Consider the following 14,317-nt stretch of genomic DNA (forward strand, 5'->3'; position numbering starts at 1 on the left):
ATCAATATTTCATGGACCGTAGTTATGAACTCATTATCTTGTTTCAAAACTAGATTGGGTAATCATAATTAGGCAAAGAGATTAAAATAAGTTAGCTCCGGTAAGTGATTGATTAAAGTAATTTCACTTTCTAAACTTTGATGATTGACGTTTGCTTACTTGAAAATAATTATGATTCGAGAAACAAATAATCTTAATACTGTTAATTAAAAATAATTAACATTAATATTAATTACAAAAATTCACTTATAATGGTTAAAAAATCTTATTAACATCAATAAAAAGATTTTAAAAGATGTTGGTTGAAAAATATTTTTGTTTATTTTAATAGAAGAAATCTTATAGTTAACATTGATATAAAATAATTTCAATTCACACCAACAATAAATGACATTTGTTGACGTTAATTAAAAAAAAAAATCGTATTTGACGTGATAAAAAAAAATTGTGCTTACGAATAAAACCTAAATAAAAAAATAATATTTACATAAAAAAAAATTGACAATAACAATAGAAAAACAGTTATAATTATTGACTTGGCATAAAAGAAATGTCTCTTCAATGAGTTGAAAAATATGAAATCGAGTTAATAACGTTTTAACATTGGTCAAAGTAATGACTTCCAAGAATATATTAACTGAGATTTAAAAAAAGTACACTAAGAAAAGGAGACATTAAAAAAATGAGAAAAGAGAGTATAAAAACTTTCAAATTCTTGCTTTCTAAAATTAAATTAAGCTATTTACTTTTAACTAATCAAACTATTCCTATAACTTATTATAATTTTCATTTTTTTTATCTAAACTGCATGTTTTATTATAAAATATTCTAACTTTCTTAAAATTATTCTTTAAAAATTTCTGATTCAAATTTGCATGAAAGTCTAATTTTTTTCCGTCCAAACATAAGGTTAGTATTTTCTCAAGTATTGTTGAGTAGCGGATTCATTCATTTAAACAATTAAAAGAAATTTAATATAACATAAAGTTAGTTTTTAAAAAATAATTTGTATATATGACATAAAATTTCTTAACAACAAAATCTTTTATACTCGTTAATTATATATTCTTTACGACAATAAAAACTGAAATATTTTTACACCCACAATCGTGTATAACATCAATTTATAACTTATTTCAAATCGTTGCATTCTAATTTGTCTAACTTCGAAATATATTTCCAAATGTTGTGTCGAATAATAGGTACCTTGTTTAAATATGCCACATTTTAAAATTATAAATATTCTTTTTATTTGTATAGTATATATACAGTAAGATTTAATTTCTTAGAATCTACTCCGACATGTTTTTTTTTTTCTACTAGCTATCTTATATTATTGGTGTGAAATATTTGTTATTTTTAAAATTATTAATATGTGTAGAAAAAATTGGTTCAACGTCATGTCTAAAAGACTTGTAATATTAGTAACCTAACTGTTGTTCTACTTTCCCTTTTGCAATAATTTGTTGGACTTGTTCCTTCTCAATCAAAGTGAGATTTAACAAGATTTTGCGAAGCCATAAAACCATTCCTTCGTGTGGTAGAGATTGGAATGAAGGGAAAGAGTTAAACAATAATTTTGTCATAATTCAACAGCATTTAATCATTTCTTATTTATTCTCGAGTGGTTGGTATCAACGAGTTAGTGCTGAAAACACACTACTATCTTACGCAATCATCCGCGTCAACCTCTGTGGATCACACTCATACAAATGTTACAAACCTACGCATTAACGTTGTAACGCTTCGAAAATTAAGCACTTCCGTAATAATGTTGTAAGAAGTGATTCGGTGTATCGAAGTGATTAAATGCAATTTCGGTGAATAGGAAACTATACCAAATTGAAAAAGTTATGATTTAATCATCTTAAAGAGCTTTTATTACAGTTAATGATGATTGTTCATGCATGACGTACTATCTTTCAATTTGGATTATACACTTATTCACTTTCTATTACTTTAGCTGTTTGGGCTTAATCGTTTATGGTTATTTTAGTCTTTTAATTTTAATCATTTACTATTTACTATTTAAAGTTAACAACTTTTATATGTTTAGTGAAACTTAATTTGAAAATTCAAAGCAAGGACTAGAATAACACTAAATTGTTAAATTAAAAGACTAAAACGTTAATAAATGATTAAATCTAGAGATATTGTCGTTTAAATCTTTTACGTGATGTTTTTTTTTATAAATCTGTTAAATAAGTAATAAAGTATTGACGTGTCTCAAAATCATATCCTTTTCTTCATATACAATATTTATTTGTGGTTAATATAGTACTCGAAGTGAATTTAAGTTTTGAAAATATAATGATATTGTGGTAGAGTTGTATATATAGTATTAGAAATGAAATAAGAGGGAATTGAAATTGGTTGGAGGAAAGTGGAAGAGTGAAATGTTGGTGATTAATATAGAAGAGAATGAAGGATTAGAAATAGAGGGCATAGCATGTGCACCCCACACATATCCACCATTATCTTTTGTTTTCCTCGGTGATTGGCGAAGAAAGGCAGATATAAAGCTGCATAAGGAGGTGATTATTATGCACACACACACACTCTCCAAACACCAAATTGTATGGCACATGCTTCTTCCAACTCAATGGACCCCAACACCCTCCCTTAAAATCTATGCCATCCCTTTCCCCTCTTTCTTTCTTTAATGCCTCATTCTCTCTCTCTCTCTCTCTTTCTCTCTCCTCCTCCCCTCATCTAACATCGCAACACAAGAACCTTCAACCACCGCTGCAAAACGCCATAAATTCAACACAACGCAACTTTCTCAACACGCAGACATGGACAAACCCCAAACACTTCTCTCCCCCAACGCCACCAACTGCAATTCACCGGAATTCGAGTTCTGGATGCTCCGAAACCCTTCTTTCCCTCAGCCCCATCTTCTCTCCGCCGATGAACTCTTCGTCGACGGCGTCCTCCTCCCCCTCCACCTCCTCCCCAACAAACCACACCCATCTCCCAAAGCCTCCACCTTTACCCCTCCGATCCACGAACCCGACCCCGAACCCGGTTCACCGCCCGACCCAGAACCTTCCCCTTCCATTTTAACCGAATCCACCACCTCCTCATCCGCGTCCAAACGCTGGAGGGACATTTTCAGAAAGACCGATAAGAAAAACACGGAAAACGCAGAAGACAAAGAGAAAGGGAAAAAGAGAGAGAGAAAAAGTGGTACTTCAGCGAGTTCCGCGGAATTGAACATCAACATATGGCCCTTCTCCCGGAGCAGGTCCGCGGGAAATGCGGGTACCCGACCCAAGCTCTTCGCCGGAGCCCCGTTGACCCGGAAGGTTAACAGCGCGCCTTGCTCCCGGAGCAACTCCGCCGGCGAGTCCAAGTCCAGAAAGTGGCCCAGCAGTCCTGGCCGGGCCGGCGTCCACGTGGGCCGGAGCAGCCCGGTCTGGCAGGTCCGCCGCAAAACCTCCGACCCTCCCAAATCTCGCCGGAGCAAAGTCGCCGTCGGAGGAGGAACCACGAGGGTTTTGAATCTGAACGTCCCCATGTGCATTGGCTACAGACACCACCTGAGCTGCAGAAGCGACGAGAACAGCGCCGTGGGTGTTAGTGGCGGCGGCGTCATCACCAACGGTAACAGTAGTACTTCTATTAATAATAATACTCATAATAGCAACAGTGGAGGCAATGATGGAGGAAGTGGGGGTAACATTTTTAACCTGCGCAACCTCTTCACCAAAAAATGCGTAGTAACTTCTCACTAGTGTTACTTTTTAACCGCGCCATAAGTTGTATAATTAGTGTTTTTTTTTTTTTTTTGGAGGGGTTTATTTAGATTTTCGTATACGGAAAGCTATAGTTTCTCTTTTCATTTTGTGACTTTGTATGTAACAAAAAAGGTATCTCTTTCTGACTTACAGAGGTTAGGAGTTGAAATTAGATTCGTCGTGTCATAGCTCGTAAATGGTATCTTTTCCTTTGTGCTCTTCCTCGTGTAATCTGAAATGCTTTATCAGAATGTATTTACTATTATATTATATATTATTATTTAAGTTCAGTTTGGACTTTCCTATGTAACTTTTTGCTGTTCTTAGTTTTCTCATTGCCTTTTTTATGTTATGTTTTCACATCGCTAGAACACAAAGCAGACAACAAAAAATTATAATGAAACTTGTCTGAGGTGGCTGATAGATAAAAATTGTTTGAATAATTCTTGATTTATCGTTTATGATCCACTGAATGGCATCTCAAAGGGAAAGGTAGAATTTGTTGAGAAGGATTTTGAATGTGGTTGTGTTGAGTCGAGAGAAGACTTTTAACGAAAGGGTGTGTTAATGATTGTTGAAAGAAATGAATGCTCTTTACAGTTGTGTCAGCAACTATTTCTGCATCTTTGCTGTCATGCATGGCATGGCATAAGTTGGATTGTTAGGCTTTTAGGTGCTTTTGAGTTTTACATTGTTGCTGATACACAGACCCTGAAAAATGAAAAGAAATTAAAAATGACAGAAGAAAGTTAAATTTGTGGAAAAGCCTCCCCTGAAATAATGATTACTGTGGGTGAAAGAAAAATCACCATGTTTGTTTGTTCTAAAATGGGTGTATATACTGCACTTTTGTGTTCTCACTTATTTTTTGGAATTATGATGAATGTAAGTAAGCTTGTTTTATGAAGGTTTTTAATGGGTTGAATGTTCTTTCTGAGTTATCATCACCTACTATTAATTTAAAACCAAAATAGGATGGAACAAAATGAATTTATTTTAACCCCTGTAAACATATAGAATTAAGTTACTTCCCAAATAATTTATTTTCATTCTAATCATTTATGGTATTGAAATCTAATCGGTAACTGATTTTAATTATTGGGTCTTAAAAATGAAAGGAGAAGAATAACTTCATAGTATTTTTTTAATATAATAATAGAATAATAATATGAAATATATATTTTGAAAAGTGCTTTTTTTTTAGTCTGGATGATGCATGAAATGCTGTTCGTAAGAATATAAAAGTAATAATTTTGAGAATTTTTAATCGAAAAAGTTAAGAGAATAGTTTCCTGTCTAAAACAGATATATTTTCCCATGTATAGTGTAAGAATAGATAATTTAAACTTTAAATGAGATAAAGATTTAAAAAAATTAAATTCGTGTTCGTAAAGATGTTTAGTCAGGGTCATTGTGTACGAAGTGAGAATAAAAGATTTAAGTTAAATATATTTTTGTTACATGAAAATTGAAATTAGTCTATATTTTTTTTAAATTTTGATTTAATTTAATTTTTTAATTTAAAAAATAAGTAAATTTAGTTTTTTAATCAAAATGTATTAAATTTATTAAATTGATTGCATTGATTGAAATATTTATGTTTTGATATTAGTTAAGAAATCCATTTAAAAAAATAAAACAAAATTTATTTAAAATAATTAATTCAATTCAATATAAACAATTTATATAATGTCACATACTTCTTACCTTAAAAAGTATTTCACAAAAATGAGTATGTCTTAAAAGATATAAGTTGAATAAGTTTTATTATAAATTGATATTTGACTTATATATAAAAAAAAATCAATTTCAATGTTAGATACTAAAATGGACAAAATATCATGGCTAGTGGTTTTTCATTTATTTAATTACTTTAATATATCATATTTAATAATGAATTTACTTGAAACAATTAAACAATCGCATTATATATATCTTTACTATGTAAAAGACTCTTTTTAAATAACAAAACATAAGTTTTAAAATAGAGAGATATTACTTGCACGAGACATCGTAACTTACTTAAACATCTTTACCTAATACATAAAAAAATAATCACGATTCTCCTCCCTTCAATCAATAAACTTATAGTTTGAGCGATATTTATGATGAATAGTTATTTTGACTTACTGTTTACTTAAATTAGGAGTTATGTTTTAAATATGAATGGAAACAATATTTTGTCTTCTATCAGGAAAAATATGAATGGAAAAAAATAAATAAATATCTAAAATTTCTGGAGAGAAAAAAAAATGGAAAATAATTGCTTACAGAAAATGAATTCGAAATAAAATACAAACAATTTAAAATTATGTCAACCTAAGCTGTACTAATATTTTGCTTACATGAAATCGATAATGGTGGATAAAATGTGCAATGATAAAATTTCATCTCTATCAAACTTTGAAATATCGAGATTATAAAAGAAAAGGAGGTGAAATGCCGAAAGGTGCTTTTTGTCGAAAACTATATCCGGCTTTCCTTCTTCCAAGGTTGTGAAACATGGATCACAAATTTTTGTTTGCTCAAAGAAACTAATATTTTAGTTAATGCGTGTTAATTACACGAGAAGAAGCTTCAAACACGTAGCGTGCTTAAATTGAGTGAAAATTGCAGTGGACAAGTGTGGTATTATTATAAATGTACCATGATTTGGTTACGAAGGTAGATATTTTAGAAGATGCCCATACAAACAGGGAAGCTGCAAGAGTGGTGTGAGTAATAATTGAACCAACACCAAATGCGAAAAGGTTACAATTTCGTACACAGTGCATGTGGCCCATTACATAAACCCATATGCAATGCTTCATTCTCGGTCAAACTAAACTACGAGGGAGTCAAAAATTTCAAATTTAAATTCATGAAAATTAGAAAGAAGAAGAAGAAGAAAAAATTTATTGTTAGAACAAAATAAATATGCAGTTTTTCATATTATCTCATTCACCTATCTAACGTAAGGCCAACAAAAAATCTTGTAACTTTGGGTCTTTTCTCAAATATTCGGTTTATGAATCTACTAAATTTATAAACCTGTTAGATATAGTAAATGTTAGTTTGGGTTTGTGATCTGGATAGTGATTAGTAAGTTTAAGAAATTACTTTAGGTATGTGAAATAATTAGAATGAAACAAATAATTTGTAGTTATAAGAAAATTTATGATTCTACGATGTATAGAAAAGACATGCAATTTTTAATACATATATTTAGAGGCTTAAACAATTTTTTAACTTTTAAAAGACATGCAATTTTTTTAGCGTTAATATTACTTATTAATTTAATCATTCGTCTCACTATTTGATTTTCTACAACCTTATAATTTTTAATGTAGGTTCGCAGTAATAGAGTGTTTTCATTTTAATTCCTACATATCACGTCACTTTGTAATTTATGAACACGCGTCAGGCTCTTCTATTGTGTTATTTTCTCTTCAATTTTTCGTTTCTCTCTCCATAAAGTTCTAGAGAGATATAAGATATAAAGCGGGAAAGTTGAAGAAGGACTTCCAGAGCACGAAAGACGGTGCGGTACTGTAGTGTAACGAACTATACTATTGTAGTCACGTCAAATTCACTTTCGTTTCTTCGTTCTTCAATGTCAATGGAGCGTTTGGCTAGGTCAGCTCGAGGGTGGCGTTGGTATTGGCGTTCGTTCTCCTCTTTTCAAACCCTAACTTCTCGCTCCTCACGTCTTTCTACACATCCCAGTAAGTTCCTCTTTCTTTTATTTTCCAGAACTCATTTCGTCGCGAATGCTTCATGTTTGTTGTTTTTTCTGTAGAATTTGCGTCTTCTTGGTTTTCCTCGCCCGATGTTTCCATGTCCAGAGTCTTGTCCGAGGATTATTCATGGCTTCCGGTCTTCTTTGCTGGTGTTTTTGGATCTGGATTGGTGGGAGTGGCTTATGCGGATAATGGTGCTGTGGATATCCAAGAAAGAGCCAAGAAGGAACGCGAGCGAATTGAGGAGTTGATTAGAAGTAGGGGAATTCGATACGGTTCTTATCCTTTATTTTCTGTAGCCGTTAAAGGCCAGAAGGTTGGTGCACATTGTTATTCAGTAATTTGCTTCAAGTTCAGGACGATTTTCATGGGAGATAAAACTACAAGTGGTTATTGATAACTTCTTGGTTTATGTTTTCCAAAGTTCTTATGTTTTAAAATGGTATTTGGTTAATGCCCGTAATTACCAATCTTTCCCGTTTCAAGATTGTTTCAAGATTGTATTCTAATGAAATCTGAACTCTACCGATATTGCATTATTTATATATATTATTTTTCAATTTGAAGTGTTGTCTTGCGTGTCATTGTTAAACTTCAACCTTTCATTTTTCTTCAGTCACATTGATTTGGGCATTCTACTCTTTTTGTCTAGAAAATAAAAAGAAAGAAGTCACAACCACTATGCTCTAGTTTTGATGATGCAATCTTCAAGTTCTGTTACTATAATAGAAATAAAAACTATCTGATGGTGGAGTTACAATTATAGGTCAGTGTTAAGTTTCAAATTCCTCATGGTTGTGATATTTCACAACTTATTGCAAGTCTTACTGCACATCTTGGGACGAAGGCTGAAGGCCATGGAGGTGGTTCAGACATGTTGTTACGAGCTTGGAACAGGTAATTCATTCTATATTTCTGTGTTTTAGGGAATATTAGTTTGCATGTTTATGGCATTTGATATACATATTGAGTTTTCTCATTTACAGTTTACTGTATTGACGCACTCAATTCATGATCCTCAATTTTCTTGTGACCTATCCACAGCCCAGTTGCTTGGCAACTTACCCTTTCTAATCCATCAGAACAAAAACATATTCCAGAGAATGGCATTGACATGTCATCGAAAGATATAAATACAGAAGATACAGATCTATGTATACTCATATTTCATTCTCTCGTTGGCTCAGATAAGGCTGTAAGTATATTTTTTTTTTTCATATTTCTTAATTTGATCTACTCATTATTTTTACTTTTTGCATTGAAAAAAATGGTCATTGTTCAATAGAAAAATGTGAATATTGCAGGAAATTGAATTCATTAAGCAAGGGGAATTGAGTCCTGAAGAGCTTGATGCTTTCATCTCTGTTTTACAATTAGCCGGTAACAAGTTGGGACAAAAAAGCACCCTGGAAAGAAAACCAAGGGAAGAGACTGAAAAGGTGCCATCTGTAGATAAATCTATTTCTGATCTTGAGGGTATGGGAGTGAGAATTTATGGACTTGATGAACCCGTAGGTATATTGAAAGATGCTGAGATATCATGGGACAACATTGCTGGTTATGAACATCAAAAACGGTATGTAAATCTGGACATTTGGCTTGTGCTTTTCAACTATCTGAATTTTCTATATCTAATTTTGTGAAACGCAAATGTTTTTCATGATGCTTTTCAATTTTATGGTTTTTGACACCTCCGTTGCAAGTGGGCAAAACTGAAATAGACGTATATATTTCTTTTTTCTAACTATTTATGTTTATATTTCAGCTAATGTGATTAGATTCTAGTATTTAAGGGAATGGGAGTTTTGTCTGTCAATCCAGCCAACTGGGTCATGCTTATATGATTAATGTGGTTTCTATATCTCACAAGAGCTCTGTAACACTACTTTTTAACCCCTAGTATCATTTATAAACATGGTGTGTTCAGCTTTTATTTCTCATTATGCACGAAAGTAAATTTACTTAAATCTTTAATTTCGTAGATTAATAGAAGATACAATACTATTGGCATTGCATAGTCCTGAAGTATACGATGATATTGCCCGAGGGACTCGTCATAAGTTTGAGTCAAACAGACCTCGAGCTGTGCTATTTGAAGGTCCACCTGGTGTGTCATTTAGACTCTTTTACATGTTTTCTGTATAATGTTGTAATCCAAGCAGGGCATATGCTTAGTTTGATTGAATTTCTATATTCTGTTTTGCTTTTTCCATTCTTTTATAAAAGCCAATTTTTCTCACAAGAAATAGAATCTGAAAGGGAAAACATATGTATGGGAAAAAAAAAGTTCTCATTAGGAAAGCTATTTTCTCAAATACAAACTGTTGATAACCTAAAAAACCATTTACAAAAAGGTACTAAGATATGTAGAATGGCAAGCTGATGATTCTCTAAGACTGTCATGAGGCAAGCTGATGGAGGGAGTGGTGGCAGCAAGGCTGAACTGAAAGCAAAGGTCTGAACCATCTTGAATTATACAGCAGTAGGTTGCCTGCAGCAGCAGCAGCAGCAGCCAGAAACTATCTTGGACATGCTAAAATACATGTCAAGGAGATTGAAACCTTGAGTAAATGACAGGACCCAAAATTGTCTAACGCATTAAAATTAAAATACGTGGGAAACTGGTGAAGTAGATAGTTGAAATGAAGAACAAAGCTGATGATCATGAGGATGATAAAATAGTTGTGACCTAATGCCAAAGAAGAAACAGGCAAGAGAGACAATACAGTTGAAGGGAAATCATGAAAATGTTCCTGAGTTGAGGTAATTTAGCAGCTAATTAGTGGTGAAACAGGTCTTATGATGGTATCACTTTGATACCATGTTGGAAGTATGTGATTTTGGATACAGAGGGGGAGGAGATTGAGGGAAAAATGGGTTTTGCATAATATTCTGTTATGTAATGGAATGTCTTGCTAAGTTTGTTCTTAAGACCTAGATCTATACTGATCATAATCTTAATTAAAATTAGTGAAATAAATTGTATGAACATGACAGCCAATGCTAAGATACTTTTGAAATATTTTCACATATTCTAATTTCTAACAATCATTTCATTTATTATGTGAGCTTTTGGCATATCAATATACTCATGATCTCCGAAGTTTGAACTGCGTTTATTTCATGCGCAGGATCCTAGATATTTAGTAGATTTTGCCACTGTTTCAGTAAGAAACTGCATCTTTGAAATTTGAATCTCAATAGAAGTTACTGGCATCAGTATACAGCCTTTAATATTCATTATCCACATTAAATTATGTTTGATTAGCACATTTTATGGTTTCAGGTACAGGGAAAACATCCTGTGCTCGTGTTATTGCCAATCAAGCGGTATGTTGCTTTTAATTGTTTTACAATTTTACCCCTTAGCTTTATTTTTAAAATGCTTTCTGAATATCCTGCTCTATCCTCTACCAACAGAAAAATATACTTTAAAACTATTCTTGAAGTTACATTTATGGAAGTTGTTGCTTTGGGTACTCATGTTCCACTTCGATGTCAAAATTGGTTGTTTAGCTCTGTCACTTACCAGGAAGTTGAATCTTGTGTTTTTCATGGGGAAAGCTCCTCCATGTATTGACTACTGCTGATTAATATTACTATATATCCTTACTTTGTTTGTGCATGTTTTCATTCCTCATAGTTTGGTTTGTATGTCTGTTCTGTAAGCTTTGAGATTGTGATTTTCTGTATTTTACTCTTTGCCAGACAGAATTATTTTTTATTTCAGAGCTATGCTTTAAGAATGTTGTTGTGGTCAAAGTAAAGAATGAATTCATTTGATGAAGTCTAGGTGCTTCAAAAAGTCTTGCTTCAATATTTGCAATTACCTCTTCTTTTTGCAACTGTGGTTGCAAGGAGGAGGAACAAGGGTGATTGAGTGGGAAATCTTTTCATAATTGAAATATAGTTACTATTTGGACACAGGGGAAGAGCTGGTCTTCTTGCCAGCTGGAATTCTGGGGGTAAGGGAAGTAGATTGATCAAGTTGTATCTCCATCTTTGATTTGGGCTGGTGATTTGGGCGGGGTAGGGCTGATCAAATTAACTGGTTGTAAATTAAGTTAACCATAACTGTACATAAACTTTTTCATGTTATCTGGTTAACTGAAAACAGCTATAGCTTATGGTTCTGAGCTCATGTGTAAAAGAGCTGTATTCAATATGGTCACGTACAGGGCAATGATAACTATGCTTATGATTCTTGATTGTCTGCAATATGGTATTAATTATGAGGGGTAAATATAGAGTGAACTGAAATCGGTGAACTTGATTTGGCAGGGTGTCCCTTTACTATATGTTCCACTTGAGGCAATAATGTCCGAGTTCTATGGTAAAAGTGAACGTCTTCTAGGGAAAGTGTTTTCGCTGGCAAACAATCTTCCAAATGGTGCTATTATATTTCTGGATGAGGTAACAAAATGAGAATGTTGATATGGAGTTGCTTTGTTCCACTTGTTGATTTTCTGGAAAACTTCTTTACGTATTGTTTGTGTTTTTACTTTTTGCGATACAGATTGATTCTTTTGCTGCTGCACGTGACAATGAAATGCATGAAGCTACACGTAGAATATTGTCAGTCTTGTTGAGACAGGTTAATCTTGTTGGTTACTGCTTTATGATACATATGTCTTTAGAAAAGGATTGTGTGCTGGAGTTTTGAAGTTCTATTTTGTAGTGAAGAGTTTATAAAGACTTATTTTCAGTTTGTAAGTTTTATTTAGCATTATATTATATGTACTCGTCAAGATTGATTTACGATATGTTCTTTGACTTTAACAGCTTTCTAGTATTGGTTGATTTACTAACCATTTACTGGGATAACTTTTGATTGTTGTGGTAGCTTTTTATAATATTGAAATTTTAGTATTGCCGGAACCAAAGTAATGGACTTTCGTATTAAGACAGTAAACAGCTTGATAATTCTTAAATGTAGAAAAAAAATCATTGTTAGGTAGAAACTCTTGTATCAATAACTCGTCTAAACTAAATAAAAACACGCTGAAAGGTTACTTTTTTATGCAATTTGACGGATGGATGAAGCAAATTTTGCAGATAGATGGCTTTGAGCAGGATAAGAAAGTAGTAGTCATTGCTGCCACAAATAGAAAGGAAGACCTTGATCCCGCATTAATCAGGCGAGCATCAATACAAATTACGGTTAAGCATGGAGGAATTAAACCCTAACTGTTTTTTTCTCCTTTTGCTTGTAGTCGGTTTGATAGTATGATCGCTTTTGGCTTACCTGATCATCGGAATCGTCAGGAAATAGCATCCAAATATGCAAAGCACCTGTCCAAACACGAACTAGAAGAATTTGCAAGAGTTACAGAAGAGTAAGTTGGGTTAACTTTAGAAGAATTGACCTCTTATTTTTACTTTCGCCATGACACATTCTTAAATCGTTGAAATCATGTATAACTGCTCATAAGCCTTTTTCATAACTTGAACACTCAACAGGCTCCAATTAACTACATTGTTTTACCTTGTCTCAAAAATGTTTTGCTCATTTTTTTGTGACTTTTATCGTTTTTTGTTGTTTCAGTATGTCTGGAAGAGATATCAGAGATGTTTGTCAGCAAGCAGAACGATCGTGGGCGTCAAAGGTAATCCTCTTTCTTTCCGATTTCCACCAGTCTTAGTGTTCAGTGGATATCTTAGTATTATTAATTGATGGACAGATTATTCGAGGACAAGTGCCTAAAGAGGGGGAAAAAGCGAAGCTTCCAGCTCTTCAAGAATACATAAAATGCGCCGAGAGTCGACAGGAGGCGCTGCGTAGTGCTGCCGCAAACAGGAAGGTCCCAACCTCTTCCCATCCCAAGATACTATACTAAGCGACTGAGACCTTTTTTTACGCTACAAAATACAAATGTTTGTCTGTCTGTTCATTATTCAATAGAGTCGCTGGATTTGATTGGTTTCGCATGGTAAAAATAGAAACCAGAGAATATAAAAGTAAGTGTCACTAGCATTTTCTCTTCTATTTTCTTTGAAAGGGAGCATTAGAATTCTTTGTTTGACTGTGATCTTAATTTATTGGGATAGAAAACTGGTTTACCTAGTGAAATTCTGACCTTTTTTTCCTTTTCCTCTAGTAAGTAGCTCAGTTGAAATGCGAGGTGAAGTTTAGAAGTTTAATTATTTACGCTTTTTGGTTCTCAAACTTGTTTTTGTATTAGTTACGTCATCAAGAATAAGTTTATGCATCAAGAATAAGTTTTTACCGGGTTATTCAATCATATATTGCTAATGTTTTTACATTGAAGTACTTTTATTAAATTAGTTGTAAAAACAATTTATCCAATTAATTAAGTTTGCTTGACTCTTTTTCTAATCTATATTTTTAAATTTAAATTCAATCTAATATAAATTAGTTTTTTCGGATTGAATTACTTTTTTTAGTCGTATTTTATGCTTTTTAGAATAAAATCTTATATAAAGTGTGTAAGATGTACAATAAAGTTTAAAAACTTTGCAATTGTAAAACTTGGATCAGATTTACTTATCCGACTTGGATATGAGCGATAAACCAGATGTTAGATCAAAAAATTATCTGACTAATAATAACATTAAGTTTCAAAATACATTGCGACTACGTATTTTTGTGATTCAGAAATAATAAAAAAAGTAAAATATACTTTTAATAGGCATTTACACAACTTGATATTATATTGAACTTATATATTCAAATTTATATATTTGCTAAAATATATCTAAGTTAATTATTTTCATAACTAAATACAAGTTATATGACAATTTCATAAAAAAATTACCAACATAGATAATATAATAAATTCAAAGATAAAATATATTTTATTTGCAATATGTTCGACTCATTATTTATTAGATTTTAAA

At 32.5% G+C, this 14,317-nt stretch overlaps 2 protein-coding genes across 2 annotated transcripts; both read left to right on the top strand.

The window, feature by feature from the left end:
* The first annotated feature begins 2,542 nt into the window (after nucleotides 1-2,542).
* On the top strand, nucleotides 2,543-4,030 carry LOC114186975 (serine/arginine repetitive matrix-like protein). The gene has a single exon (XM_028075063.2). The coding sequence runs from the start codon at nucleotides 2,796-2,798 to the stop codon at nucleotides 3,735-3,737; it is 942 nt and encodes a 313-aa protein (XP_027930864.1). The 5' UTR covers nucleotides 2,543-2,795; the 3' UTR covers nucleotides 3,738-4,030.
* Nucleotides 4,031-7,173: 3,143 nt separating this feature from the next.
* Nucleotides 7,174-13,529, top strand: LOC114188084 (P-loop containing nucleoside triphosphate hydrolases superfamily protein). The gene is made up of 13 exons (XM_028076600.2): nucleotides 7,174-7,444; nucleotides 7,519-7,775; nucleotides 8,226-8,356; nucleotides 8,504-8,654; nucleotides 8,764-9,035; nucleotides 9,442-9,566; nucleotides 10,746-10,789; nucleotides 11,741-11,872; nucleotides 11,976-12,053; nucleotides 12,515-12,597; nucleotides 12,673-12,795; nucleotides 13,005-13,065; nucleotides 13,141-13,529. Exons 1-13 carry the CDS (start codon nucleotides 7,333-7,335, stop codon nucleotides 13,294-13,296), a joined length of 1,725 nt encoding a protein of 574 aa, XP_027932401.1. The 5' UTR covers nucleotides 7,174-7,332; the 3' UTR covers nucleotides 13,297-13,529.
* The last annotated feature ends 788 nt before the right edge of the window (nucleotides 13,530-14,317 follow it).

This window comes from Vigna unguiculata, chromosome 6 (assembly GCF_037176805.1).
Source record: "Vigna unguiculata cultivar grain cowpea cultivar isolate G323 ecotype 2 chromosome 6, ASM3717680v1, whole genome shotgun sequence".
Classification (NCBI taxonomy): domain Eukaryota; kingdom Viridiplantae; phylum Streptophyta; class Magnoliopsida; order Fabales; family Fabaceae; genus Vigna; species Vigna unguiculata.

What these genes read in the sequence shown, in the direction of transcription:
- LOC114186975 (XM_028075063.2), top strand. Translation starts at nt 2,796, where the DNA reads ATGGACAAACCCCAAACACTTCTCTCCCCCAACGCCACCAACTGCAAT.
- LOC114188084 (XM_028076600.2), top strand. Translation starts at nt 7,333, where the DNA reads ATGTCAATGGAGCGTTTGGCTAGGTCAGCTCGAGGGTGGCGTTGGTAT. An exon ending in GTGTTATTGCCAATCAAGCG is followed by an intron (nt 10,790 to 11,740) that starts GTATGTTGCTTT and finishes TTGATTTGGCAG; the next exon opens with GGTGTCCCTTTACTATATGT. An exon ending in CTATTATATTTCTGGATGAG is followed by an intron (nt 11,873 to 11,975) that starts GTAACAAAATGA and finishes TTTGCGATACAG; the next exon opens with ATTGATTCTTTTGCTGCTGC.